The sequence below is a fragment of the Oxyura jamaicensis genome, chromosome 14 (genome assembly GCF_011077185.1).
Source record: "Oxyura jamaicensis isolate SHBP4307 breed ruddy duck chromosome 14, BPBGC_Ojam_1.0, whole genome shotgun sequence".
Lineage (NCBI taxonomy): Eukaryota > Metazoa > Chordata > Aves > Anseriformes > Anatidae > Oxyura > Oxyura jamaicensis.
In genome coordinates, this window is record NC_048906.1 from 9,484,727 (window position 1) to 9,512,663 (window position 27,937).

The 27,937-nt window shown below is 38.7% G+C and overlaps 1 protein-coding gene across 1 annotated transcript; it reads right to left on the reverse strand.

Moving 5' to 3' along the window:
- Positions 1–448: 448 nt before the first annotated feature.
- LOC118174085 (nodal modulator 1) lies at positions 449–27,915 on the reverse strand. Its single transcript, XM_035339151.1, has 31 exons — positions 27,739–27,915; positions 27,293–27,382; positions 26,057–26,102; positions 25,526–25,626; positions 25,297–25,403; positions 25,031–25,103; positions 24,340–24,492; positions 23,419–23,556; positions 22,562–22,651; positions 21,812–21,917; positions 21,229–21,379; positions 20,496–20,673; positions 19,577–19,718; positions 18,579–18,710; positions 17,633–17,769; positions 17,268–17,355; positions 16,303–16,366; positions 15,103–15,198; positions 12,550–12,759; positions 12,165–12,247; positions 11,055–11,214; positions 10,806–10,932; positions 10,056–10,169; positions 9,274–9,401; positions 8,544–8,685; positions 7,671–7,754; positions 6,100–6,210; positions 4,023–4,124; positions 3,681–3,800; positions 2,685–2,777; positions 449–2,274 (listed from the first exon to the last, which is right to left on the reverse strand). Exons 1-31 carry the CDS (start codon positions 27,865–27,867, stop codon positions 2,143–2,145), a joined length of 3,627 nt encoding a protein of 1,208 aa, XP_035195042.1. The 5' UTR covers positions 27,868–27,915; the 3' UTR covers positions 449–2,142.
- Positions 27,916–27,937: the final 22 nt, after the last annotated feature.

Here is a 27,937-nt window from a genome sequence, read left to right on the forward strand (position 1 = left end):
CAAGGCACCAGGCAAATCCTAGAGGCAATGATGTTCACACAGGAGAGGCGTGGGCTCATGCTGACAATTCCCCTTTTGGGCTGCTCTCTGCTTCAGCCCCACCACTGCAAGCCCATCACTGCTCTGCCACCTGTGTGCTCAAGTCCCAGAGACTGTTCTCCGCACCAACACAGCGCAGCCTGTCCTTACCCTTTTAGGCTCACACATCTAATCAGCATATACAATTTTTCTGAACAAATCAGTATCGGGATAAAATTACTATGAAACCTCGCTTGCAAAAAAGTCTGGCACAAACCCATGTTCTGTACTCACGCACTCAGACATTTTGTCTCTCCCAACTCACTACTGCTGTCAGAGGCTGCAACAACTATTTACAAAAGCTGATCCTGAGATCTTCAGTTAGCAAGGGAAAATGGATGTCACAAACCAAATTGATTCTGTCAACAAATTAGCAAGCATTAATGCCTTTTTATTAACAGCATTCCCAGTGTTTAATGTCAATCATCAGCAAGTCCCACAGTTCAGAGGTCAGAATATCCCGTCGTCCCTCAAGTCGTATGAAAGGTTCATTTCTTCCTCATACATTTTGCCAAGTAGCAATTCCTTTATCAACATTCACCAGCCTAAAATAAAAGTGTATTAAAAGGCTACAATTCATTACAAGTCCTCCAGCACTGTTTTTCCCCAAATATTTCATCACAGCAGATTATAAATTTCTAGGTCATTAAGTTGAGAGCGTGATGGTTTATTAGAGCTTCATCTCAAGCTGTATACATACACGTTTTTTGACATCCTTTATTTTTATTATGATCTTGGTAAAATTTCCCTCAGATTGTGTTGTACAGACATCAGTTCAAGAAGAACAATTACCAACTGAAGTTTTAATTATTTAGGCCCAAACTAGTGCAAAATACCAACAAAAATACCAAAAAAACATTTTGCATCCCATTGTCTAAAGTAGGTTTTGTAAGCTTATATATTTAAATGTAAAGGGACTTTATGCCAAGTACAATAGAAGAGAAACACTGCCACTTACTGGCAGTACCAATGTCTTTGCAATAGTTGTAGGCATTTATATGCATCTTTCAAAAGCTCTGTTAACCTTTATATTATTTGTCAATAAAAAGCCACATTAACATTTAAACTGTGTATGTCTAACTGTCTGTTTCAAACAAGAATCAAAAGATAACCTGTTAAGAAATAGGCTATTATTTATTATAGTCTACATTATCGGAACTGCACATGTTGGAGATTTTCAAAAGCTAAATTTCTTTAAGTAGTTTAAAAAAAATCCATCAGCAGTTGGCAAAAAGGCTCAAGGCCTGAGAAGGAGATTTGACAGATACACAGCTAAATGGGTTTCACAGACAGCCCAGTATAATTCTGGAAAGAATAGTACAACCAGCTCGAGCTACTTCAGGAATGCTGGAGGTCTAAAGAGATCACACTGTACATGAACTTGAAATTTAAACACTGTTTTTGCAGTAGGATCAGCAGAACTTACCTGACATTAACAATTTGTCTTTATTGGGCAAATACATGATTTTAATCACAGAAAACATATTCATTGGGTAAGAACTGAAATCACAGCTATGCAAGTAACGGACTCTTCAATCAAGCTGATGAACTGGAAGTGCCAAGGATGTAACTCACCAGTTCATGCATGTTCCCTAGAAGTTTGTTACTTCAAGTACCACTGATTTAGTAAAATCCCTGTGTGCTGCTTCTCTAGAATAAAGTGGATATTTTGAAAGGTAAGGGAAAATGTTCCCAAAATATAGAGATTGAAAGAGAATTCAAGCAGGTTTTTTTTGTAAACAGTGTAAAACTACTGCTTTTACAAATCATTAATGGAAACAGCATGACTCATTCCACTGAAGAGAAAAAGAATTCACTAATTGTCTTCAAGTATGGGAGATGTACTCACAGTAACAACAGAGGCATTCATTACTTTATAATAAAGAAACCTATAGACTCCATACAAAATTTACAACCAAAATGGAGCTAGTGTGACAAATGGTGCTCAGGTAGCAACAACAAAAATATAAAGTTCACCAATTTATCAAAAATGCATTTCTGTGGCTTCGCTTCCCCAGGATCCAGTTTGACGGAGCATCACTTCATGCAATCATCCCTTTCACCTCACGTCCGTCTTGTCTTCTGTTTTTTCGTTTGTCTCTTTGCATCCTCTTGGCCACCTGTGTCAGAACCCGCCTGTCCAAGCGCACGTACTCCTTGCAGCCGTGCCGTCAGTTGCAGCAATAAGGGAATAAGCTGGGCCAAAAAAAAAGAAATAAAAGGGAATCAGCTTATGATTTCAGTGACATGTAAGGTTTGAATGGTAATGTTTTTCAGACACATGCATCCCCTAACAAATAGAACCTATTGCATACATAGCTTGTCTATGTGGCATTTTGTTGGTTGTTTGTTTTGTTTTTTAAGAAATATCAAATGAGAAATTCTAAAATAGCAGAGAAACTCAAACTTCACACTAAAATTTTCTAAAGGAAGGTAATTGTTCAAAAACTTGGCTACACTGTGTCTTTTCTTGAAATGCGTCACAAAAGGTGACCACTGACTGCATCTCTGAATATCCATCATAACCAACCTTCCCTTAACACAGTACACGTAATGGATAATCCTAGAAAACAGTATTTGAATAAGGACAGAAAAACGTGACCTACCTTATCATGATTGTAGCCAGCCAACAACAGAAGCAGCGTCAGTGGCAATGCAATGTAAGATCCTTGGGCAATATCTTGCTCAGGGAGCTTTCTCTGAAAACAGTGGAGACCATGGATTTTTTATTTATTTATTTATTAACAATAATCTGTGGCACATTCAGACCTTCCCATCTGACTTCCTTCCAAGCACCTCTAAGATTTTACTTTACTTTTAAATTCAAAGCAGATCATTCATCTGTTATCTTGATCAGACCCATTCATCTGCTACCTTCCTGGGGTCTGTTGTTTTTTAAAACTAATTCACCAACAGTAAGTCTCCACAGTTAACCTGTGGTTCTTTGATCCACCTGTCACATGCCACCCAAATCTCACCTATCTCAATGATAACAGTACAGCAGCCACACCAGCACAAAATCTTCCAGGCACATGTGCCTCCTTGATTTGTAACTGCCATTGCATGTTCATGCCCCCATGTTTCACTGAACATGTAGTGATGCAGAAAAGAAATAGGTAATTATTACAGAATGAATACTTCCCTAAACTGAACACACTGCTCAACTCTGAAATGCACAAAGACATTTATCTCTTTTATGGGAGATTTCCCCTGATATTAGTTTGAGAACCCCTCTGCTTCACCTCCAAGAACTGAAAACTCTTTTGGGCCTGATGAAACTTTACAGAGAAGTCTTTAAAAGAATTCCTACAACAATCCTGTCTTTCTCCTTCAGCCCCCAGTTACTACATCCTTTCAGTTGGCATCATGTCTACAACTCCTTTGTGAACTCCCTACGTGCTTCCCACAATACATCACTGCGCGATGCTTTAAATGTGGCCAAAACCAAATTTACTGTCCCTTTAATGCCTCTCATAAACCCGTTTATATTTACATTAACAGCAAGTTAGACCAAGACCACAAGATACATGCAAGCTAAACTACCCAGACAATTGCTCTCGAGGTGAGCACTCAAAATGAATGTTTATCTATTTTGTACTTACAGTGGGACTAAAGACCAACGTAATGTGCTTATGATATCCAATAGCAGTGAACGAAACTTGAGGCAGGGTGTAGTCATACTGTGATTTAGTTAATGTAGAATCCAGGAGCACCACATAATTCTGTGGGTATAAAATTAATTCAGTCTACAGCACCTGCAGCAGTCTGAGGCAAAATTAGATTCAAAGGCAAAAGTCAGTGTAATAGGATTCAAATCTTCTGAGACACTGGTTACTCCAGCATGAATACAGTACTGCAGGCACACCAAAAATGACACTTCAACATGCTCAGGGAAAAATAAATAAATAAAACAAGCCAAGCTAATCGTTCAGCAATACTCTTACCTCTCCATCTCGGAGCAGTGGTGGGAAATGGAAGAAGAGTGATTGGCCTAAGTTGACTGTATGAATTGGGTTGTCAAGATTTTCACTTTTGTAGAGCTTCACCTGTGAGGGAAAGAAGAAATCACAAAACAGATATTGCTAAGTCTGCACCAGAATGGCTATTTTAGATAGCCCTTATCTTGCAGGATAAAAGCACTTCAAAATTTATCATGGGTTTTATAAACAGAAAGGTGTCAAGTAAGAACACCTGGATTTGTTCTAACCTATGATGTAAGATCTATCACAAACAAGACTCTAAAATGGGACAACCGGTATCTATTTTCACATATCTAGATGTATTAGAAATAGTCCATGCTTTGCATTAAACAGAATAAAGTAATTATTTTAAATAATCCAAACAGTTTCATAGGAATTTGCAGTTGGGGGTTGTTTTTATTACTCTATTAGGCTCATTTTGCTTGGTTTCAATTCCCCTGAACTTATTTAACAAACAAGACACCCTCAAGCTACGGAATAGGCCTGAAATACTGAGCAAATAGTTTGCTTAGAAATTAGCATAATTAAAAGAGGATTGCATCATACTCAGTAAGGCTGGTGGGGGGTAGCAGTAACTCCTTTTATGAGATTGTGTATGGGGTCTAGCTGGGATGGAGTTAATTCTCTTTATAGCAGCCTTGTATGGTGCTATGTTTTGGATTTGTGGCCAAGTGTTGATAACACACCCATCTTTTAGCTATAAAACATCTGTCCTCCAGAGGACACAATAAGCAAAGTTTGGGGTTTTGTGTACTACTCCGTAGCAGCCTTCTGGCATCCACACAGTTATTTGTAACCCCCTGGATCAGATATTTGTAAAGACTCAACTTTCCTTGCACACAGCCCAGCTGAAATTCTCATCAATTCTGCCCAGTGCTACCATAGCTGCAGCTCCAATCACAGCTCACCAGAACATTTCCAGTTGTTTCATCAAGGGTTACACAACCAGAAGGGGCCAGACTGAGGTCACAAAACCTCTCACTTCTGCCTGCATCAAATCTGAGCACATCTTTCAAAGACAAAAAACTCTGCACTGAAAGCAAGCTTATGATATGCAGACATCATACAGCATGCATGCATTACATCCGGTGCAAGACCCAACCTAATATGAAGCAGGCAGAGGTTTGAATAACTTCCATATATTTACATCCTGACATCAATTTCTATATGCTTAGGCAGAACTGAAAGGGCCTAAATTTCCCGAGAAAAATGGAAAGCACACTCAGGTGCTCTGCACTGAAGTGAGTTGTTTTCCTTTTACACCTGCTCTGAGTGTTGGATGCTTTGGACAGCTCCCAAAATAACCAACAGCTTAGCAATGAGATCTTGTCAGGTAAGATGCATAACGGACTAATCTAAAAGAAATCCAGGCATTGTGTTTGTATTTGTAGATTAACATTTCAAAAGAAGAAGCTTTTAAACTTGAAAAATTTTACTGTAACTCCTATCACAGTAAGATCCTGCAGATACTTCCAGCAGTTGCACCATAAGCCAAAGGATCACAAGTATGTAGCAATTTTTTTCAGATTACAGTACAGTTTTTTGAATTTTAAAAATTTCAGCTTTACTATGCTTTGTACTGTCTTCTATAACTGTACTTTTATATTAATGTATTCTATGGTATAGCTGCATTCACATGGCATCTTCTTGCTAGCAGACATGCATGTTGAGAATTCCAGGTATTTCAGGAATTAATGCAAGTTCTCTGATGCAAAACACTCATTTTACCTCTGGTGTCTTTCTCTCCCTATGGACAGGCCATCTCAAAGCAGGGGAACCTACCCAGAAATGGGCAGGCCAACCTGACAAAATACTTCTTACATATATTCCAACAAAATAACGGAGACACTAAAACAAAGTAGTGAGGAACACTGGAATCTTAATTCTATATGGAATTCAGATTCATCTTGATTAAACAATTAGTTGTAACTTGAATTAAATGTGTGCTTCTGGCTACTGAATGATTTCCAGTGACACTGCAAAAGAACACTGGGAAACCAACAGCAAATACACTTGACAAAGATCAAAGTTTTGAACTTACACATAATGTGGACAGATATTCAGAAGATGTAATTACATTTCCACTTAAATCAAATTGATTAATCTGCCGAAATGCTATAATATTAACATCACCAATGTCGCTGTTCCCAACCTGCAACAGACAACAGAGTCATGTTTTTACAGACAGAGAAAGAACTAACAGAACACAAATACTGCTCAATTAAAACAAAAATATATATGGATTTTTTTCTCTAACAGCCACATGGAAACACAAGATCTTTCCAATTGCAATTTTCCTCCAGAGAGTATAGCTCACAATTACAGACTTGTACAGCACAGCGCTAATGTCATTAATTTATTTGAACTAAAAATGGAAGAAGCATCAAAAGCATGCATTAATGTGAAAGAGGCTGAGCTGCATCCACACAGCAGCTTGAAGTCTGAACACTGGTTGCAGCATTTTATTTCTGTGCTGAGATGCATATTACTACGCTAGGATGTGTATGCAGTTGATAAATGATAAATATACTCATATAATATAACCCGCTGCAAAAATATCTAACTTCATTATCCTCAAAATTGTTTCAAATATATAACACTTGTGTTTGTAAATCTCAGCTCTGATCAGAGTACAAAAAACATTTAGTCTAATAATAACTACAGTAAGAGATGAGTTGCAGTCAGGCCAGATATCATATAAACAGGCTGGCACCACTGGGGCAGTACATTTTTCCTGCTGGTGTCTTTCAAATGCTTTTCCATCCTGAAGAAAATGGCAGCAAGTTAGGATACAATCTACTGCACACAGCTCTCACTTGCAGTACATAAGCTTCTTGTGATTTGCTGGAATTTGGGTTGCCGTTCCCTTCCCTTTCCCAAGCAGCAAACACTCTTAGCAAGACACTAAGGACTTGAAAGAATTCAGCCTGTTTTGCTGCAAAGGAGGGTATCCTGGTCAGGCATGCATCTGAGCTCAAATAATGACTATCTCTCACTGAAAAGTTCTAGACAATAATGAAGGCTAATTAACCTTTGCTGAATGTCAAGAGATAAGGGAGAAGCAGCTAATTTGAATCTGTAAGGATGGAGGAGTATTTAACAAGATTTCATCAGTTTTAAATTTGAAGTTATTATTATATTTTATAAAGACTTACTAGTCTGAATGACAATTTCATCTACATCAAGACTGAAGGATTTGGACCAACAAAAGCACAACAAGGTATATTTATCAATCAATAACTGAATATGAGGATAGGATAACATGACAAATTATGACAACCTCAAATCACTAGTACTCTGTTCCACATCATAAAGAACACTGGAAGATAATGCTGCTTATTTATTCCCTCATTTCTTGATGTATAGTTTTTATGACTATAAAAGAATCCTTTTCACTTGTTTACTGTTTGGGCCTTATTTTATTTCAATTCTAAGCTATGGTGCTGACACACAATAGGAGACCTGCATTTACAGAGCTAACTTGCTGAAAGCCACTAGTCAAAACAGAATGCATTTGAATACATTGCTGCTGATAAAATAGACATAATGCCTAGACAGATGCATTTCACATTTAAGTGATACCACACAAAAAAAGAAAAAAAAAGAAATTACCTCAATTGCCCGGTGCTGTGGTAAAGCTCTTTCAATATGATCATTGCCTTCAGCTTTGAGTTGGACATGATACACACAACCAGGCTAAAAGCAACATTCAGACGATAAGTCTCAATGCTGAATAACATGTACTTTAATTTTAGAAGATATTAATTGAATTTTCTAACATTCCATTAGTTTTCCTTATCCTAAATAGATAATTTAACCCACTAAAACCATTAAGGGTGTTTACTTCCAGTAAATACAAAAGGATTATCAGAGCTTTCTCTAGTTTATTACATTATTAAAAGAAGTCACCTGCTGTGAAGAGTTTTAGCTAGACAGAAAACACATTAATCAGGATTAAAACCAGACGAAATACTTCTTTCTACCTCAGCATAATTGCTTGCTCCACACAGCAGCCCCAGAAATTCAGGGTTTCCTGCAGAACATCTTACTTCACATCCCTGCTGCACAACCAACATACACACGCCCAACAGACCGCTAGAACATACTGTCACACTACTTTCACGAGAGAAACTTAGGAGAAGAGAACAAAAGAGAATTCCCTGTTATAGCACCTGTACTTTTACTTGAACACCTGTGAGACACATTCTTGCGTCACATCGTGGGAACTGTTCAGTGTTTGTGTGAAGGCTGTCAGCATATGCTGGCAGAAAGTTAGATGGACTTACGCTAAAGGAAAAATTTCCCCTTTTACTAGAATGAATGATCACTACGTGACAGTGCCTCTTAACAAAGACATACTCAAGGGAATTTAAGCTAGCAAGTGTGATGGGAAAACAGAAATCTGTAGCTAATTCATAAAACAAATATTGTTCTATTATCACACTAACGTAAAAGTGAACGATTGAGGAGCATTCTAATCCTTACCAGAAGGCCACGTAGCCTGAATTTGCCCTCTTCATCAGTTATTGTATCTTCTCCATAGATGCTACACTTGTCCTGCCCCACAGCTTCTACTGAGACTCCCTGCTCAGGCTCTCCATTTAATGAAGAAACTGTGCCATAACAGCTAGAGGGAGGAAGAGAAACAATTGCTACAGATGTGCAAATGCTGTTTTACTGCTCATTTTTAAGACATGCTATTGTTATAACTCATGGGAAAAGGACTTTATATATTTAGCATAGCACGCAGAGGGGAAATTTTAAAGCAGTTAAATCAGCTGCAGTTTGGAGTACAGTTTTAGGAATCCAAGTTCCCTACCCTCCAAGAACAGCATCACTTACCCCTGAGGGCAGGGAAAAGGAGGATCTCGAAGTCAGATGCCTGAAGTAGCATACAGTCCTGAAAATACACCTCACCTCTCCCACTAGACAAAGCACAAGACATTTCCAGTGCCACTGACACAATATTTTCATAGCAGTGTCTTTCCTTGCAGCCCTGTCATCTGGGCTTAGATATATATATCCACATGCATGAGAAGATGTTTTAAAAAAAAAAAAAGTACTTAAGTACTTTTAAACAACATAATGAAGTTATATTGTGCCTTCAAAAGTATGCTCCAAACCTTCAAAACAGAGATTTATCAGGAGAAAAAATATTTTGCATAATGCATCCTTACACATGTAGCATTTTGCTCAGATTTTCAGCTCTACTGACCTGTACGCTGTTCTGTAACCAGTTATCCGAATTTTAAGATTCTGTCCTTCCTGCACTTCAATCATTTGTGAGGATGGTTCAAAGCGAAACTCTTTCATCATAGGTTTAAAATAATACTGCCCTGGGCTCTGCATAGATAAATAAAGCAAGTTTACTGATACTGACACAAAAATTCACCAGCTCCAAACAATTATGTTTCTGCAAGAGCTCGCTAAAGTTCTCTGTCCCAGCCACAGGCTAAACTGGTTGGAATATATGAGCACTGCAAAAGGAACACGTTGGACAATGAACCAATGGAGCTCTACAAGAAAATAAAGCTTGAAAAAGGAAAAGAAACCATGACGCTAATACTTTATCACAAGACCGCAAGGACAGGAAAGTGACCAGGAGAGAAGGATGTTTGCAAGGAAACAATTCAGGCATGTCTACACAGATGTACCGATCAATAATCTAATTACATTTCTTTCCTCTAAAGACTAAAATGATCACCAACCAACTGGCTTGTTTCATGTTTATAGACTGCAAGTTTGTAACTGTGATCAATCAACATCATATATTACCTGTGGGGGAGATTTTCCAGGTTAGATTTCACATCTTCCACTTTAAGATTTTAAGTGCTGTCCACTCTGAGGGACCTACACCTCTCACTGTGAGTTATGATTTCATACGAGACCATACATCCCCCTGTCACTAAAAAGCAGTGGTAACATCCCTATTTTGGAGAGCAAAGTTACACAGCATCACATACACGACCACGTTGAGATGAACCAATTTCAACTTACCAGATTGGAGAAAGTCAACATGCCATTATCCTGAGTAAGGAGGTTGGACCGGAACATCCCTCCACTAAGAGACAAGAGAACTCCAGCAAGAGCCTGATCATCCTCTGATTTGATCTGTTTTTGAAAATGCAGCAGTTACATGGGAAAGATAGGATCGCCTCATGAAGAGGGGCTCAATTTAGAAGCCCTGTGGAAAATGCCTAGACATGCTGGTTCTGAGCACTCAGTTTTGAGCAGAAGAAAACCAGCAGCATCTGCAGCGTCACACTGCAGGGCTATGGAATCGTGCTCTGAACATCTGGACAGTCAGAGACACACACGTCATGTGCCACCAGAACAGCCATTCTCCATCACCTCACTGGACGTGGTGGAGGCCAGAACAAAGTATTCACGAGACTAAAGCCAGGCACTAGTTTGACCAGACTGTCTACACCTAAGGAGTAAAAGTAATTAAGAAGTAATTAAAAAGTAATTAAGAGAAGGTGGTCAAACTCTGCCAAAGCAAATAAATCCAGTCTTTTGGATTGCAGACTCTTATTCTCACTCTATAAACCATTCGAAATATCATCTGTATGGCAAGTCACAACTATATTGTTTTGTTGAGGTTTGTTTCCGCTATGATGAAATTACCTGATCCCTGCATCCCACACCCATTTGTGTTTGCCTGGGACACAAAGGCTAATTTTTTTGCCTGTCTATCTCTAACAGCACACACTATTCATTCAGAACCCAAAGCGTTTAGAACATTACCTCAAATGTCACCCCAGCAAGGGCAAAAGCTTTGAAGTCTCCAACTGTTCCTTCTACTGCAGTCAAAACAAAACCTTCTTTCTGAGCAGTAACTGTATATTCCAAGTCACTGTGGAGTGGCCCAACACTTCAAATATAAGGAAATAAGAGCTCATTTTAAAAGAAGCATTTGGATACTACACGCGTTGTCAGGTCACGACGGCACTTAAGCCAAAGAATCCAGAAGATCAAAACAAATCTGCTCGTTACCTGTAAGCACCTTTGTCGTCAGTGAAAACTGTGATGAGAGGGGACGTTGCTCCCTTTTCACCAATGACAATCTCAACGCCTTCCAATTCAGGATGAATTCGCCCTTCCATAAATAAGCCTGCTTTTCCGTGAATCTCTATCAGCTTTCCAGGACAACTCTCTTGGTCATTGCAAAGGGGATTTAAAACAAACAGGAAAGTCAGGAATAGACTCATCATTGCATCTTACAGCAAGAGTTTAACTACTTCCAAAGAGATGAGTAAACATTCGTTTGCCTTGGAATACAAGATCAATCCACATAATTGTACAGGCTCTTGACACACGTTAAAACATCTGAACGCTCAATTTCAGTAACTGAGTACCAGAGCTGTAAGCATGTGGCCAGCACAATCATTTTGGATTTCCTACGTATTTCACAGATTCATAACGTTCCATATACTGCAGCCACATGGAAAGTATTCCAACAGTAACAAGTTGAGGTCAGTGTATGCCATGTTTAATGACATAAGTAAATTTAGTTTTGTTTACTTGATTTATTTAGAATGTGCACAACAGAAAGGCACACAAAGAGAGGTACCTAATTTTCTAGCCATTTCAAACCAGGGATGTTCATTTAGGAACCTTAGAGCGAGATGGACAATGACTCAACAGGTAGCATAGCTAACTGCTGATAGTTCTCACAATTTTAAAGTTTACTTTTTTGTGACTGTTTTTATTATTTTAACTTAATACAGAAGAACACTTGACAGAAATTTGAATTATCTATCATATTTTAAATATAAATATTGCTTTTGCACAACCATTTTTCTAGGTAAGTTGAATATGAGTAGTTCTGAGAATCTGCAGTTATATCCAGAAATTTAGTCCTTCCTCTTGTGCCAGGTGGTCTGTCAGGACTTGAAAGCACATTTTACTGATGAAAACTGTATTTGCACCCTCTACCAAAAGCCCATGATTCCAAATACCATAGAGCGAAACTGTCCCAACAAAGAAACTGGTGCAATTGAAACTGTTTTCCTAGTATTTCCTTTGAAGCTATTCATATGTTGATCTGTAGGGATGCATTTCTGCCTTAAAAAATTATTTCTTTCAAACTAGATTTACATTTACCTCCACTAACAACTGTTTCCACGTAAGGTGGGTAGAAAAGCAGCTCTTTTGAAGACGGCGTCACAGTAATTTTCTCTCCAGACCTATGAAGCACACATAAGACAGTATTAGGAGAAAATGGAATCAGCATCTCTCATATAGCACAGAGCACTGCGTATTGACCTCAGAACCCATCTGAATACCCCAAGGGAAAAATATCAACAATAATCTATGCAATATTCATATTATGTGGTATTAGCTTCCATTTAGCTAGCAGTCAACCAGACCAGACACAAGCATCTACAGAGCAGTTCTTTCCTATGTGGAATAAATCAGTATTCTTTTTTGTGGAAAGGCCAGACAAGAGAGCAAAGAAAACACCATGTCCATTGGAGCTTGGTAGTACCTTGCCCAGTAAGAAAATTCATATAAGAATGGTCCTTGGAGTTCCTCCACCATTTCTTGCACTGGTGGCTTTGTTCCTTCCTCTTCTTGACCCTTCTTTTCTCTCTCTTGTCGGCGGGCCTCAATTTCTGCCAGCTGCTGCTCCCTGCGTAACTCCTGTACAGATTTCAAGGGCCCTAAAACTAAGGCAGGTTCACTGTCAATAGAAGATCTGAAAACATGGAAGAGAAAACAAAATAAGCTCCTTTCATACAAAGGGAAGACAGCTTGTTGAATCTATCAGTTACAACCTTTATACCACAGCAGACAAATCCCAGAATTTTTATTTTAAAGCTATTCCTTTTTAATTCCTCTGTTTAGGCCAAGCATAGGTAAAACTTTTATGCCCATAGAAAGGCTTGTTCACAGGGGCTTCTGGTAACCCACCAGGCCTTCCAGGGAAGGACCTATTATTTAAAAAAAAAAAAAAAAAAAAAGGACCACAGTTGTCTCAACAACTTTGCATCTTAGCTGAGGGTTTGTTTTTGTTTTGTTTGTTTTTTTTATGTAGAGTCTTGATTTTGCACCAAGTAGCATATGGCAGCTCTGCTGCAGGGGCAATAACCTCCCCCAGGAGCAGTGATAAGCCCACGTGGGTGGTAAATTCTTAAGCCAAAGTAACAGTTTGCAAGAGTACCTTTAACAAAGCTATAATCTAAAAGAGAAAGGGCTAAATTTCAAAACAGAGAACAAGTTTAATACAGAAAGGATGTTACACAAAACAAACAAGAAGACTTGTCTCTCTCTTTTTTTCAGCACTAGAAACTTTCCCTCAGAACCCACCACTCAGGTGTAGAGTACACAAGAAGAAAATAATCTCTGTCACAAAGAAATGCTTCTAATAGCTCACAATTCCCAGGAAAAGTGTCAAGTTGTGACCTATTGGCCCTACACCTTTGAACCATCCAGCTGTCCGGTCACCGTCTACTGAACAGACTGCTAGGTAAGTTTAGCCACCTTCCCTAAATCAGCTAAGAACAATGGATCTTGTTTCACCTTCCTTGATCGTACATCCTCTCTTTCCTACCAATTTCTTCTAGTCTCCCACCATCCTTTGTATCTTATCTCCTGTCCTGTCTACAACAGACTGAAAAAATGACAGAACACTGCAAAATCCTCTACAAAGGAGTGAACTGAAATGATCACCATTATTCTTCCTACAACCACTTTCGATTATCAGGATAGTTCAGTCTCCTGCTTCAGTCCTCATCAATCTCTATATAGACAGAGTTGTTTTTTTGGGTGTGTGCTTTTTTTAAAGATAAACATACTATTGCTCTTTCATACTATGTTTCATCAAGGCTTTAAACTCTTTCTCTGCAGTCCAGAGACAATCCAGAAGCTTATTATTTTTTTTTTCCCTTAAAACCTATTAAAAATCTGCACAGACACAGTCTCATGATATTGCTTATAAACTACTCCAGTCTCATTTTTCAAACATAACAATTCACATTCAAAAACTGCTAAGAATTAGCTTTGATTTTTGGATAACTGAACGTTAACATCTCTGTCCTGAATCTTGTACAGAAGCAGACTTCAAAAAACAAGCATCTTGCTTTTGAATCCAGAGCTGTTTCCTTTATGTTGACAGTCAACAAATTGGATTTCGGCTGAAAAGCTTCACACAGGCTTGAACAGAAACCGTCTGTGGCAACTAAGCTGCCTCCAGAGCACTTGTCAATAGTCCCCCCCCCCCCAAAAAAAAAAAGCACCTCAGCCTGGAATGCTGGTATAGTATTTGTTTCTTTGCTAAATTGGTTTTAAAATCCTAATGGCTCTCTGCTGTCTCACTGTTTCTTTTCCAGCTGCTGTTGTCGCCCAGTAGATGCAGTTGTAGATTCATTAAACTCAGGGACTCAAGGAAGAGCTCTGCAGGAAATTTGTTTCTCCACAAAGATGCCTCATACACTCAAAGTTTGAGAGCCCCTAGTCTAGAACAAGTGGACATCAGGAAACCATTAAAGCACTCATCATTATCAGCCACTTTCAGGCAGAGCTGGCACCTCATACTATTAAAGCTGTTCACAAATCAGTGCTCCCCAGTGAGCTGTCTGTTCAGCTACACATAAACTGGCACATTAATGTGTAATCACTCTGCACGGTTTTCCTCTTATAGCCCTCTTCACACCAGTAACAATGCTCTAAAGCAGCAGATTCTCCTTCTGAGGTAACAAAAAAAAAAACAATCCCAGTGCTAAAGAGCTCAGAGCAAGCTAAAAATGTATCCTCTGAATTCTGAAATTTCAGATCATTAAAATACGTAATCACTCCTTTTCATCATGACACACAAGTAGAAAAGAGTTATATTGAAATCAAGTAAAAGTGTTCAAAATGAGGGCTCAGATTTATCCATCTACGAAGAACTTAAAGCACAGCTTAGCATAAAATCTGCAGTCTAGAGTAGGATGCCATTCCCTTAGAAAGCAGTCACTGTGGTATTAAAATCAGAATAAAACTTTATGAGAGAAACGTCTTTCTTCCCCTTTTTACAGCCCCAAGATTTCTTTGTTCTTACTTAATGGTAATAGTCACATCCATCAGTTTATCTGTTACAATCGAGCCAAGGACATGGTGTCGAACAGCAGTGAGCGTCAGTATACTAGGAGAGGACCTGTAAATCAAATTAACAAAGAGATGAACTCAAGGTCTCCTTCCTAAAGTAAATAACCAAATCATATTTAGCTGAGTTCGTGCTCCCATTCCTAAGTTTAGAGTGCTCTATAAACCACAACATACAAATTACACAGAAAAGTTGTAGCGATAACATGATGGCATATTGGAGAGGGCACGTTTCCAGCTGTTAAACCCAAACTACTACATGACATTGGCCAAATAACTCCCTTGCTTTGTGTCTCGCGCTTCCTCTCGAGCTGATGTTGATTTGATTGATTTCATATGTACGATCTCTTTACACACAGCAGAGGGACACTCTCAAGTTAGCAATATCGGACATGGTTCATCATGATGCCCCAAGTCTAATGGTAGTTTGCTGCCAAAAGGGGTTCCTGTTCCAATTCATCAATTCATTGTCCTCGCTCTAATGTTTAGTACATCTCTTTTTGAAGTACTTTTAATTCACTAAGCAGAAAAGAATCAGCTTTTAATGCTGAATTTGTTTTCTGCTATGTTAATGAGTAAGTAGTAGCCAGGTAGCAGAAACTCTCTTTTAGGATGCAAACAGCTGTCAAGCACTTTGCCAAACCTTAACTAGAAAAAATAATAAAACATAGCTGACTTAGGAAGTTCAGCACTGCTCACTGGTGATTAGAATGAATATTTATTCAGACTGCAAAACTGGGGTAAGCAGAATCAAATCACCACAGACAGTTACGGCACCAGGAACATAGAAGTGGTATGTGCCTCCTAGTAAACTTATTATCCTATCTTTGGCATTTCAACCCTCACAACTCATCAATAGTTTCCACTGAAATCTCTGCTTTGTTACAAAGCAAAAAAGCATTAAACACAGACACACAGCAGACAGAAACATCCATTTGAAGTAGCAAAAGCATCTTTAAAGCCTATCCTTAGTCACATTTTTCTTTTTAAAGGGCAAGAGGACACATCTCATACACTTTGCTAAAGCTTCCCTCTATTGGTTAGAACCAGTTACAGCAACAGATCCTGAATTAACCAAAGAAAGCAACTGCAACAGAAGGAAGCTTTGTGAAAAGATACTGATAGGTGTAAGATTAAAATCAGATTTTGCTCTTACGTGTCATAAGTGTAATACTCATGTTCAAATTGGTGGCAGGAACGTGGGGTCACTTCATAGACACCTGTAAACATTAAGTCAAAGAATGATCCACTGGGAAAAAAAAAAAAAAAAAAAATTCAAGCTTGCTGTGTTGGCTGAATTCTCAAGAGCACATGAGACCTGAGGTATAGAAACAATTACTAAGTTTGATTGTAAATTAATTCACCTCTCTTCAGTCACAGATCACTACTGGAAGCTGCACAGAGTTTCTAATATACACTGATACAAAACACAGTTAGTATCACAGTAGAACGGCACATAAAAACATAATTACAAATAGAACATATTAAACAAGGTCAGAAGTAATCTATTATAGTTGGTCTCAAAGCTGATTTCATTTGATTACAGAACTACAGTTGAAACTGTGTTACGGTATTGCAAATGAGGCCACTGACTCTAAGGACGAACTGTGCACAGATGAAAACTGAATCAAAACCAAATTCATTTTTTAACTGTTTCATTAATGGGCAATAACAAGGAATTAGCTCTGAGACGTTAAAAGTGAAAAAAATCTAATTTTAAAACATTACTTTTAATATTATTATTATTTTTATAGATAAGCCTATAGTACCATTCACAGCTAACCTTCAAGAATCCTGTATTGAAATGAAACTTCTATTTATCAGTCACATTCCAGTTACAGAACCCATATGAACAAGATTATTTTAACATGCTCTTGATTAGTCCATGATTAACGCCCTTCACCCAGTCAAAAAGAATATTTTGCTCCTGAAACTAAATTTAGGTAAATGACTAAATAGTAAGAAAATATTCAAATATTAGAACAGAGAATTTATATTCAGATATAAATAAAATAATGCCTTTCAGAAACCTCAGAAGCCACAACAGATTATTTTTAATTCCCAGTAGTATTAGTTGACTGGTTCTTTTTATTTTTTCAACTAACATTTTACATCTGTTACCTGGCTTTGAAAGACAGAATCTATTAACTCCTTTAGACAGGTTATAAACACCAACATTCTCCGGTCCATTTCCGTCCTGGTAAAATTCCTGTGAAGCCACAACACAAGTCATTATTAGTAACTACCAAGCATCAAAATGAAAATAGTACTTGCCTAAAGGTACATTAATCCTTCTCTTTCATAACAATTAACAACAACAGAAAACCCTTTGACTAAATCTAAGGGATAAACCTCAAAGTGTTTTAAGGATCAGCGTTCCTGTGCTGCAAGACACCCTAGAAAGAAAGCCTTGATTCCAAGAGTAACACAAGCTACCTACACAAGTTCATTAAAAAGAAAACCAAGAATGTTTGTTACCTACGTACCAGTGTAATCGCATGAGAAAGGGAACACCTCAGCATATATCCAGTCTGTCTGAATTCTACTCCTGAAACATCCTCCTCCATAACTTCCAGCTCCAGAGATTTATTCTTCCAGCACCAATCTTCATGTACAATGCTTACTAGAATACACATCACAAAAAGGTTTTAGTAATGTAAAACTGCGTGAATAAAGACAGCTTTTGTGGTGTTAAAAGCCTGTACCGCACTAACTTCCCGACAATAATCTTCAAAGCCAGGTATACAATAAATATAAGCACAGAAAAGAACTGTAGCAACAGACCTGGCTCACAGCACTGCCGCATCACCAGGAATCCAGCACACCTCATTAATGCAAAAGCTATTTTAATAAGGAATAATGAAGTCTCGTAAACCAAGGAAATTCTGCATTCTGCTCTACCATTGTGGTAGTCAAAGATGTCTAGAGGACAGCAGAACCAAACTCCAGTTTCACATGGTGAAATGATGTTCTGACTCATGTAAAAAGAGCAATATGTATGTAGGCCTTCTACACCCTCCCCAGGAAAATAATTTATTTTCATAGTAGGCCAAGGCAGGCTGGCAAAAACACTTATTGCTCTTTGGAGAGGCTAGTTACTGTGGAAACAGAAGACCTGTGATGTGCTCCTGCTCTCAGGTTTGGGACAAGTCAGTTCACAACAAACGCCTTTCACTTGACACCATGCATATGTATCCTAAAACATATGGAATCAGTTACCTGAAAACTGAAAAAATGGTTAAGCAGACAAGATGAAGAAAGCTATACACTGATGTACAGCATTTTTCCAGATTTTCTTAAGTTTTAGAACTAGTTCCACATCGGGCATATCACATAGAGCATAAACAGTATCCATGATAAAAGAATTAATACAGACTAAGTCACTAATTTAGCTAATAAGGTAACATGTCCAGCAATTCCCCATATTCCTACTTTTGTATTTGCCAGGTGGCACATTTTCAAATGTGAAGGCCACTGAGTCCGTATTTCCAGAGAGCTGAAGGTTACGTTTTTCACCTTGGCGGCTCACAGACTGTAATGTCACCATCAAATCACCACAAGCATCTGCACAGAAAAGACAGAAGAAAGTCTTGTCAGCTCTCCCCCAAAACCCAAATTCCAAGGAAGCTTCATGTGTACTAAAATTAAACCAATTGCTCTTTTCCAGTAGAGAGTATCTCCAATTAAAATGATTAATCTTATTTTCTAAGCATCTGTTTACTGATGTTTTGTTGCACTTGTCTGTAAGTTTAAGCTTGTTAATCATATTCTTGTATCTAAGGACAAGTAACAACCAGAGGCCAACACTAAATTCCTGGGGTCCACCTTACTCTGCAGAGACTACATGGGTCCAGAAAACACCTGAGATGACTCAGAGAGAAAAAAGAAGGAGCAAACATAACAAAACTCAAACTCTAATCATCACCTGCTAAAATTAGTGGGTACTCAAGGACAGCAGGAGTGAGGAACCTTTGACTAAAATTAAGTAAAAACACTGAGAAAGAGAACAGACTGCAAGCTTCTGGCAACAGCCTGAGCCTCTATCCTACAAGATTTTACATGCACTGTATTTTAATTTTTTTAACATGTTTTTCAGTATTTCTGACATTGTTGTAAAATGTCCCAAGCATCAGCCAGGATCATTTCCTCCCAGAACTTAACTGTCTTTCAAAGTAAACAGGTCAGAACTTATTCCTACCAAGTATTAAAAATAGGTAGGTAACTTCACTCCAAACTTCACTAAGGTGTCTAACTAGGCTGTAAGGTCTCTTGAAAAAAAGACCTGTTTCATCTATGTGCTGGAAATTAATTTACTTTTCTGTTAATGGGGCTGACCACAGCAAGTGGCTTGATCAAAACTGTATTCATTCACACATGCAGTGCTGAAATTCTCCATTCTCTTTTCCACTTCACTTTCCAAACTGGCTTACCTAAACAAGAGATCTTCCCAGAGACTGATGCCAAGAACTGAGAGAAGGTCACATCCATGACTGGTCTGTCTGTAACAGTAACAGGGAACACCTTGGGTTTCAAAGCCAATCCTGCTCTGGTCTCAGCTTCTGGAATAATTACCTGTAGAGTACAGGACATCAGCACATCACCAGCTTTTAAATACCAGTCCAAATTCACCCACTCTGCTGACTTCAATTCACTTATCAGAAATTAGAAAATGGATATTTACTCTAAGTCTCAGGCAAAGCAAAACCAGCCTCTCAAATATAATTTACAAAATTCTTCATTAAAAATCCTCCAAACAACTGCAAAAAGCTTGAGCTAAAAATTCTCCAAATATCTTGGTTTCAAAAGTCTGAGTGAGTTTCCACTTGGAGATCTATCTACTCCTGCTTCCACATTAGGCTGTTTCATTATCTGTAAGGACAGCCAGAGGCCTTATAACCCTGCACTTCCTTATCTCCCAGCCTGCACTTTTCCCCTGCAAGGGGGGATTGAACACAACTCTTAGTGTTTGTAGTACAGGTTCTGCTATGACCTGTTAACTCCAGAACCACTGAGAAACCTGAAAAAGGTACACATTACATGTGTCATTCACAGGAAAATATATCAAGATAGTAAGTGAACTAAGGGACATTACAAATAGAGGAGAGAGAGATAAAACCCTTCAATCTCTATGGCCTTAACACCTTTTAACAAGTGTGAAGGGAAAGGAGCATGAGAATTTCAGCTTATAAAAAAAAAAAACAGTAACCATCGTTGTTTATATAGTACGAACAGGAGAAGAGGGTCATGAAAATCTACATTCAACTTCTCCAATTTTCAAAAATTAAATGTTTTACATTTTCTAAAACCTCTTGGCAGTCCTACAATGAAGAAACGGAAGCTAACTCTTACCTGAACATTGTATATGCCCGATTTTGCCTTAAAACAAAATGCTCCATGAGGGTCTGTTTCTGTTGTAACCAGTGATCCTTTGTCCTTGTCTAGAGGCATCATGGTTACCTTATATTTACTGATCTGTTTGACTGTGTCAGGTAAACGAGTTACAGAGATCCGGCCACACACACTGAATCTGTAAAATAAATGCCAGTCATCAGAGTAGATATATTGGTTTGACAAAAGTCAAAAAATACTTGTTTTAAAGTTTCCTCAAGATTTTAACTGGTTTGATATGTTTTGTGTCAAAGATCACAAATCTGATAGATAATGCACTGGAACAAAACCCCACCACACTGTACCTGTGAATATACAAGAAAAGATGACAAATTACAAGCTGTTAAGTTTCACTTCTCACCTTAAACACTGCACTATATTTAGTCACTGATAAAAACTGTAACTGTTCATTTAACACAATTTTTTTTCTAATTGGCTAACAGATGCTGCACAAGACAGTTGTGATTTGTCTCAGGAAATTCCTAGTTATCACTTTTCTTGAAGGTTGCCATTATTTCCTCCTAAAGAGAAGCTCTTGGGCACAGAAACCATGCCCTTTTTGTCTTTCTCAGCTCACACTGTATCTCTCAACACTGCACAGCCTTATAGCGCACTATATTTAGTCACTGATAAAAACTGTAACTGATCTTTTAAGACATTTTTTTTCTAATTGGCTAACAACACTGGTACTTACCCTGTTGCAATTATGTTTGCTAGCTGAGGGGTATTTGGTGCGATCTTCACTGTAATAGTATCAAAGAAGAGATGCTCTTTCCTGGCATGAATTGTGTATGTACCTGTTGTTATGTTCTCAAGGCGGAAAGATCCATCAGCTTTTGTTTTTACTGGAATAAATAAAGTGAAGAGTTAAAAAGCAGAGCACTTTTTCCATTGTCTGTCTTCATGTGTCTAAAGAGCCAGAGGGCATGTACTGCTTTAGGCTATTTTAATTTACATTGCACAACAAAGACACAGTATTATATTCCTTATTAGATCAACCTTCAATTCTGTATTATAAAGCAACATTTCCAGTTTGGCGTATGTTTGAAGGAAATTATAATAAATTTTCTACTGCAAAACAAATGAACAGCTCTCCTCTAAGCCAGAAAATGAAGAATTACTCAATTGTATGAAAATCAGTGTAACAGTGCAAATAAATTACAAAAAATATATATAGTGTATTATCCTGAAGGTTTAATTCCATCGCATACCCTGCTCCTGTACTTGAGCTTATGAAAGATTTACCTGTAGCAACACAGACCAAGACCACTACATACCTTTGATCTGATTGTTTAGAGTCACAGTGGCATCAGCAACTCCTTCCCCTTCAGGACCATTCATTACCCTGCCTGTGACAGAGAAACCCATCACATGGAAAACAGGCTGAAATGGGAAAACAAAGTTATCATTAATCTTCTCCCAGTAAAAGTATTCACACATCTACAGCAATCAATGTGTATTGGTTTTCACCCCATCCACATAAAGATTTACTTCCAGATTTAGGAAGAAAATTCAACAGGATAATCACAATGAAAGTATGCATCAAGCTCAAGGCATATTGTCCTGCTAAGAAGTACAGAAACTGATTCTTAAGTTACCTGCATTAGCACACTTGAGAAGACTCTAATCATACATCATAAGGCCATTACTCAAGAAACTCTGCAAATCAGAATTTTATTTACAGGCCCTTCTCGAAAGATTTGACAATGAGAACGAGTAAACTTAATCAACCCGAAAGGTTACTGCCTGTTTGCCACACAGACATGAAAGTGAAAGGGACAGCTTCTCCCTATTTTGTTTCTTCATAGTAAGATGGACTGAAGTATAGAAATACAGAACAGGTATTGTCATCTACCTGCTAGGCAAGAAGGTACATGTAACAAATCTCTTTAAGCTTCTTACAAGGACAATTTTCCACAGCAGAACTGCTTTCCGCAAGATACTTCTATTGGTACCAATAGAAGTATATTGGAATATTGGTACTATTGGAATTGGTACAAACAATATGATTTCTCTACATGCCTTACCTCAATTAGTAAACTGTCATGTTCTACAGAGAAATCCAACCTAGATGGTGCAACATCAAAGGTAATTCTCTCTCCCCTGTAGAATGGTATCTGAAAGGAGAACACATCACTTCGACTCCTAAGAAGCTATGACATCAGAAGTATTTTCCTTTACCATTTTCCAGGTCTTTTTCACTAACAGACCTCCACAAATGGCCAAATGGGCTGCAAACTTGCTGGAAAAATAACTCAGAGTGATAAAGACAAGAATAAAAGCAGGATTTCAAGAATGTTTGATGGAAACCATATAAGATTATACAAAGAAACAGAAAAGTAACCCTCTAATGAGAATACAGGAAAGGTATTCAATACAGAGAGTTTACATAAGAGAATATATGATCACTGTAGGATGAAGGGAATGAGAGAAGTTTGGATCCCACTTCTAGATCACACAGTCTGAGACTGCAAGACCATCATTCTAGACAGTGCAAAGACATAAATGTTCCAATGCTACCTGGGCATAACAAAGAGAATGATATAAAAAGAAAACAGAGAACTTAAGGGGTGTGAGGTGGCTGTAGCTCACTGAAACTTTCAGCCTCCCATCAGCCTCTAGAGGTGGTTCTGAGACTGGGCAATGTATTCAGAAGATCTGTAAACAAATACTTCCTCAGAAATCACACCAGAGTCCTACCACAGCACTCACTTCACTATCAAATGCTTTACTTTGGAGTCTCCTTCTCCATTTTTTTCACCCATCTCAAAATATTTCAACTGGTTTTGTCTTTAACAGCTGCAAAATTATGCGTGATCTTGCTTAGAGAGCTAAAGTTAACAACTCAATGGATAAAGAAGCAACAAAATTTCTAGCTACTTACCACAGTGTATTTCCCACTTGGTAGGGAAAGAAAGCTGAAAGATCCATCTTCTTTAGATACAACACTGCACAAATAGGCCAGAGACTCGTCTCTTGACTGGAATCCATCCACAGGAGAAATACTGCAGCCCACAACATCCTGTCAATAAATGCATTTTTTTTCTTGTCGGTGAACACAGAAAATAATTTGGGGGGGATGTTAGATGATTCAAAATATTGTACCGTGAAAGAAGGATGGGAAGTACAAAAAACAATTAAACGCAAAGTTTGATATCATGGTTAGCAATTCCTATACAGGTAAAAAAAATAAGCAATAACAGACTTTATGGTAACAAGGACAGAAAACTGAGAAATTAAACATTCTCTAGTACCATGGAACTGCATTGCATGTCTTAACATAAACTGTCTTCAGTTCTGAGGATGAAGTTAACATTACATAACAGAGCTCTAGTCTGCATGTCAAATCACAGTACACAAATGGAAGTTCCATGCTCTTTTCATAAATAACACATTTTAAGGTGGCAACAGAAGCTGCTGAACTTTGATTTCACATAAAAAGGGCACAAAAAAATTAAGGCTTTATGTTAAAGACAAACTACAGCTACTATCTAGTGAAACTTAGGGTTTGTCTGGCACTATCTTGAGCCTTTTTACAGAAGCTAATCTTTCACAAAGGAGTACTGTCATACTTACAAGGGGACATTGTTACCAACCAACATTTAACATGCAAAAAGGTGTAACTGGCAAAACATTGTCTTAAAACTGTATCCCTTAAACTTGCTGACCCACAAGGAACGTACAGGGCAAAAACATGCAGTGAACCATTTTCCATTTTGCACTTGTTGCCTGCTTCAGCTCAAGTCTTAGTTTTCTATGCCCCTGAACAACCTGAGTGTTGGGAAAAGTTCTGAGACATCATTACCTCTTTGGTGACTGAAGAAGAGAAAAGGAGAAACATGACTCCTTTCATTGGTTCTCCATCACTCCTTACTGACCCAGAAACATTGTATCCAGCAACAATCAGAGGGCTAGCAGCATAAGCATTAGAACTTGTTACCCGTACCATTGTGTTTGCCTGAAATACAAAAACACATACATTTGCATCTGAAGTAGACATTAAATCTCAACTACAGCACTAAATTACAATCAGAGGCTGAATAATCAACATCATCAACAGAAGCTAGAGCAACAGTTCTCAGGGTCCAATGGCTCTTCAGAACAGAAAGATGCTAAAGCAAAGATACTACTGTAAAACAGCATTTTTTCTGTTTTACTGTTTTAGGAATTGGTCAGAATTTCAGAGCTCATCAGAAAGCAAGCAGTCTGAGAGGAAAGGTTTAAAGCACCTGCTATGTTCTCCAAGTTCCTGCAAAATGTATAGGATTAAAAGTCCTAAAGCAAGAGCTCATTTGAGAGTCCTTCTCCAGCTGGCTCCATTATCTCCAAACTCGGCCTGCACAAGGCAGTTTCTTGCCTGCCTCAATTAAATTTAAGGAAAACCACATTAACCTCATCCACTCGCACAAACCTTTGTACATGCTAGCTGATCAAGGTAAGGTCTAGCCAGTACACTCTCTCTAAGCATGCAGAACAGAACTTTTGTAGGCTCTCACCTCTTTCAACATCCAGGTGGGATGAGAGGCAAAGATTTCATATTCACCAGGAAGCACTTTAAAGAAAGCAAACCTGTAAAGCAAGCAAAGGGTGGTGTTGCTTAAGGAACAGTCATTAGCATTTGTTTACAGAAAAGCAATTCATAGTCTCTGCACATTACAAAATGTATTTTGGAATTTCTATAATCCCAACCAATATGTCAGAATTGAAAGAATCTCATGTAAACGAACACATGAGGTATGCACATGCCTATTCCCACACTCACTTTCCTCCAGGTTGGGTAACAGTTGCTTGTATGTTTACATCACTACCAGCATTTCTCAGTACAACCTGGACTCCAGCAGGACCTAATGCCTGACCTTTGCTGAGGACCTGTCAAAATGAAGAGAAAGCACTGTACAAGTGGATAAAAATAACTTGCAGAGGTGAAGTAAAATATTCTTATGAAGGTAGAATTAACATCAGATGGAAAAAATAATATAAAGAAGTCTAACCTTTCCATTCACAGAAAACCCCGTAAACACAAAGTTAATATCGCCTCCCTTTGTGCAAATATCATTAATGCCATCTACATGGATATCTACACTGGTTGGTTCTGGAGGGGAAGAACAATGAAACAGCATCGTAGTTAGTGACAGAGGAATAATGGCGCAACTCTACTTTAGCTTTACAAAACTCTCACAGAAATGCACTAGCTCAAGTGCATTAGTTATGCCCTAGAAGCCTTGTCTTAGCCAAGTTAACCACCCACAAATCCTAATCTTGAAAGTCCTTCCCCATCCTATCACAGACATTTTCATAAAAAATACACATTCCTTTGTATCAACTCAAGGGCTGTTTTGTCAGTGTCTACCTTACAGCTTTACTTTTCTCCTATACAATACGTACATTTTAGTTACTAAAATCATGCAGTAGGGCTTATGTCTTTTGAACAGCACTGGATTTTCCCTGCCAAATGCAAGCTAGTGATAATTGAAGTCCCACACTGCAAATACACTATTAGAAGAAGAGATATGAGCACTTACCAAAACTCCACCCTAGGGGAGGCTCAATTTTAAGAATGAAATCCCCCTAGAAGTAAAAAACAGTAACAGTCTTAACAGTCTTCAATGATTTAAATTCAATTTAGCTGAAGGAAAGAAAAAAAAAGTCAGAATACAAGCAGCATGGTGGAGAGTAACACAGGACTCAAGTGTCCCATTCTCTTCTCATTCTACCTAGTGTGCTCTGTTCAAGGCTGCAGCAGTATCTTCCCAGACAGACTGGGATGCTGGGCTCATGTCCAGCCAGCTAAGAGTGAGAACTAAGTAGCATCACATTTATACAGCTTCCACACCAAACCTGGCTTATGGCCAAGCAGCTCAGTGTTAGAAAATGTTCAAATCTCTCTACCTGCCCCAACAGATGTGCTCTAAATCCGCCTCTAGTGTTTCCACTAGGCTGTCCTTCTCAACCGTTCTGCCTGAACATGAGATAAACTTCCAATCCTATTAAAATTTCTACACCAAAAAGCCATTAGACAGAGATCCTCTTTAAATCAGCAGGCATCACATATGTGCTGAAATTCATCCATTAAAAGGCGCAAAGAAAAAGAACAAAACCACCGAGATTAAAAAAAAAAAAGTGTCTTAAGTCCTCAGATATGGAAAGGATTTATTTCTGAACCGTAAGCTAACTGGTTCTTTAAAAGAGCAGAACACTTTGACCACCTGAGAACAGCTTGTAAAAATTTGAATGTCAACATTTTTCCAGCCTGAACAGACATAGAAACTTCTGCTACATTCTGAGCTTATATCATTTTTCATATTTAAGAAAACTCTAGTATCTGCAGTTACTCATTCAAGATATTTTCAACTCAGCTATACCAAAACACATTCTTATACAGATGATCTATTTTCATTTCCATTGGTAGATAACTGAAAGCTTTATCTCTACACAGATTATAAGAACCTGTACTTTCTGTTAATTCTTTGTACAACTGCTAGAACATCAGAGTTGTTGTCAGTAACTATGGCTCCTAATGCTGCAGTGACAAATAAAATAGCACAAACACTAAGCTAAAGTTACCTGCCTTTTCTCATGGTAACGCTTACCACTGAGAAATAGAATAGCTGCATTACAAAAAGAAACTGTGGAAAGTTTTATTATTTTATTCGTTACGTGTACTGTTCAGACATTTCATCTGTCTGCAGATGTGAACGTGGAAGCAGCTCGTGCCCCCAGTGCAGGGGAGATGCAGCTGTGACATGTCAGTTTCTTACCTTATCATAGAGGGGAATCATGAAATACCCGTTGTTTGGAGCACAATCTGTTTGGTATTTCAGAGTACCATGCTTTGTATACAACTTAATCTATAAGAAACAAACAAAAACACGAGAGAAGTGTGAACGGGGGTGGAATCAGGTGCTCTCTAAGCAAGTGTTTGTACACGTTAGTGGCTGCACGTCCCCCAGGGGAACGGAGGTGGCAGGGGAGAGGCTTACTGCAAGAAGGCTACGCTCTACCAAGTGAAAACCGGCAGAGAGCTAAGACCTGGCCTCAGGAGAGACCGAGGCCCACTCAAGGAACCCCACTTGACACAGCAACACCACAAAGCACCTGCCAGCTCAGGGCGCACTCGGGGCACGGGGGCTAAGCCTCGCCCAGCCACTAACCCCGCAGGCCGGCGTGCCAAGGGGCCGGGGGGAAGAGGGCCGGCGGCGCCCACCTCGATGAGGGAGTAGTTGATCTCCACGCCGGACTTGACGAAGCCTCCGCAGCCTACCACGATGTCCTCTGAGCCCCGCGCCAGGGCGCAGCACAAGGCGCAGCTCAGCGCCGCCACCCAGCCCCGCATGGCGCTGCCGCCGCCCTGCCTCAGCGCCGCCGGAAAGGCCGGCACCAGCAGCGGGGCTTAACCGCGGTCG

Coding starts and splice junctions, on each gene's coding strand:
- LOC118174085 (XM_035339151.1), bottom strand. CDS start 27,867: ATGCGGGGCTGGGTGGCGGCGCTGAGCTGCGCCTTGTGCTGCGCCCTG. Junction 23,557..24,339: donor CTTCTTCAGTCACCAAAGAG/GTAATGATGTCT, acceptor ATTTATTGACAG/GATGTTGTGGGCTGCAGTAT. Junction 20,674..21,228: donor GCAAACATAATTGCAACAGG/GTAAGTACCAGT, acceptor TTTATTTTACAG/ATTCAGTGTGTGTGGCCGGA.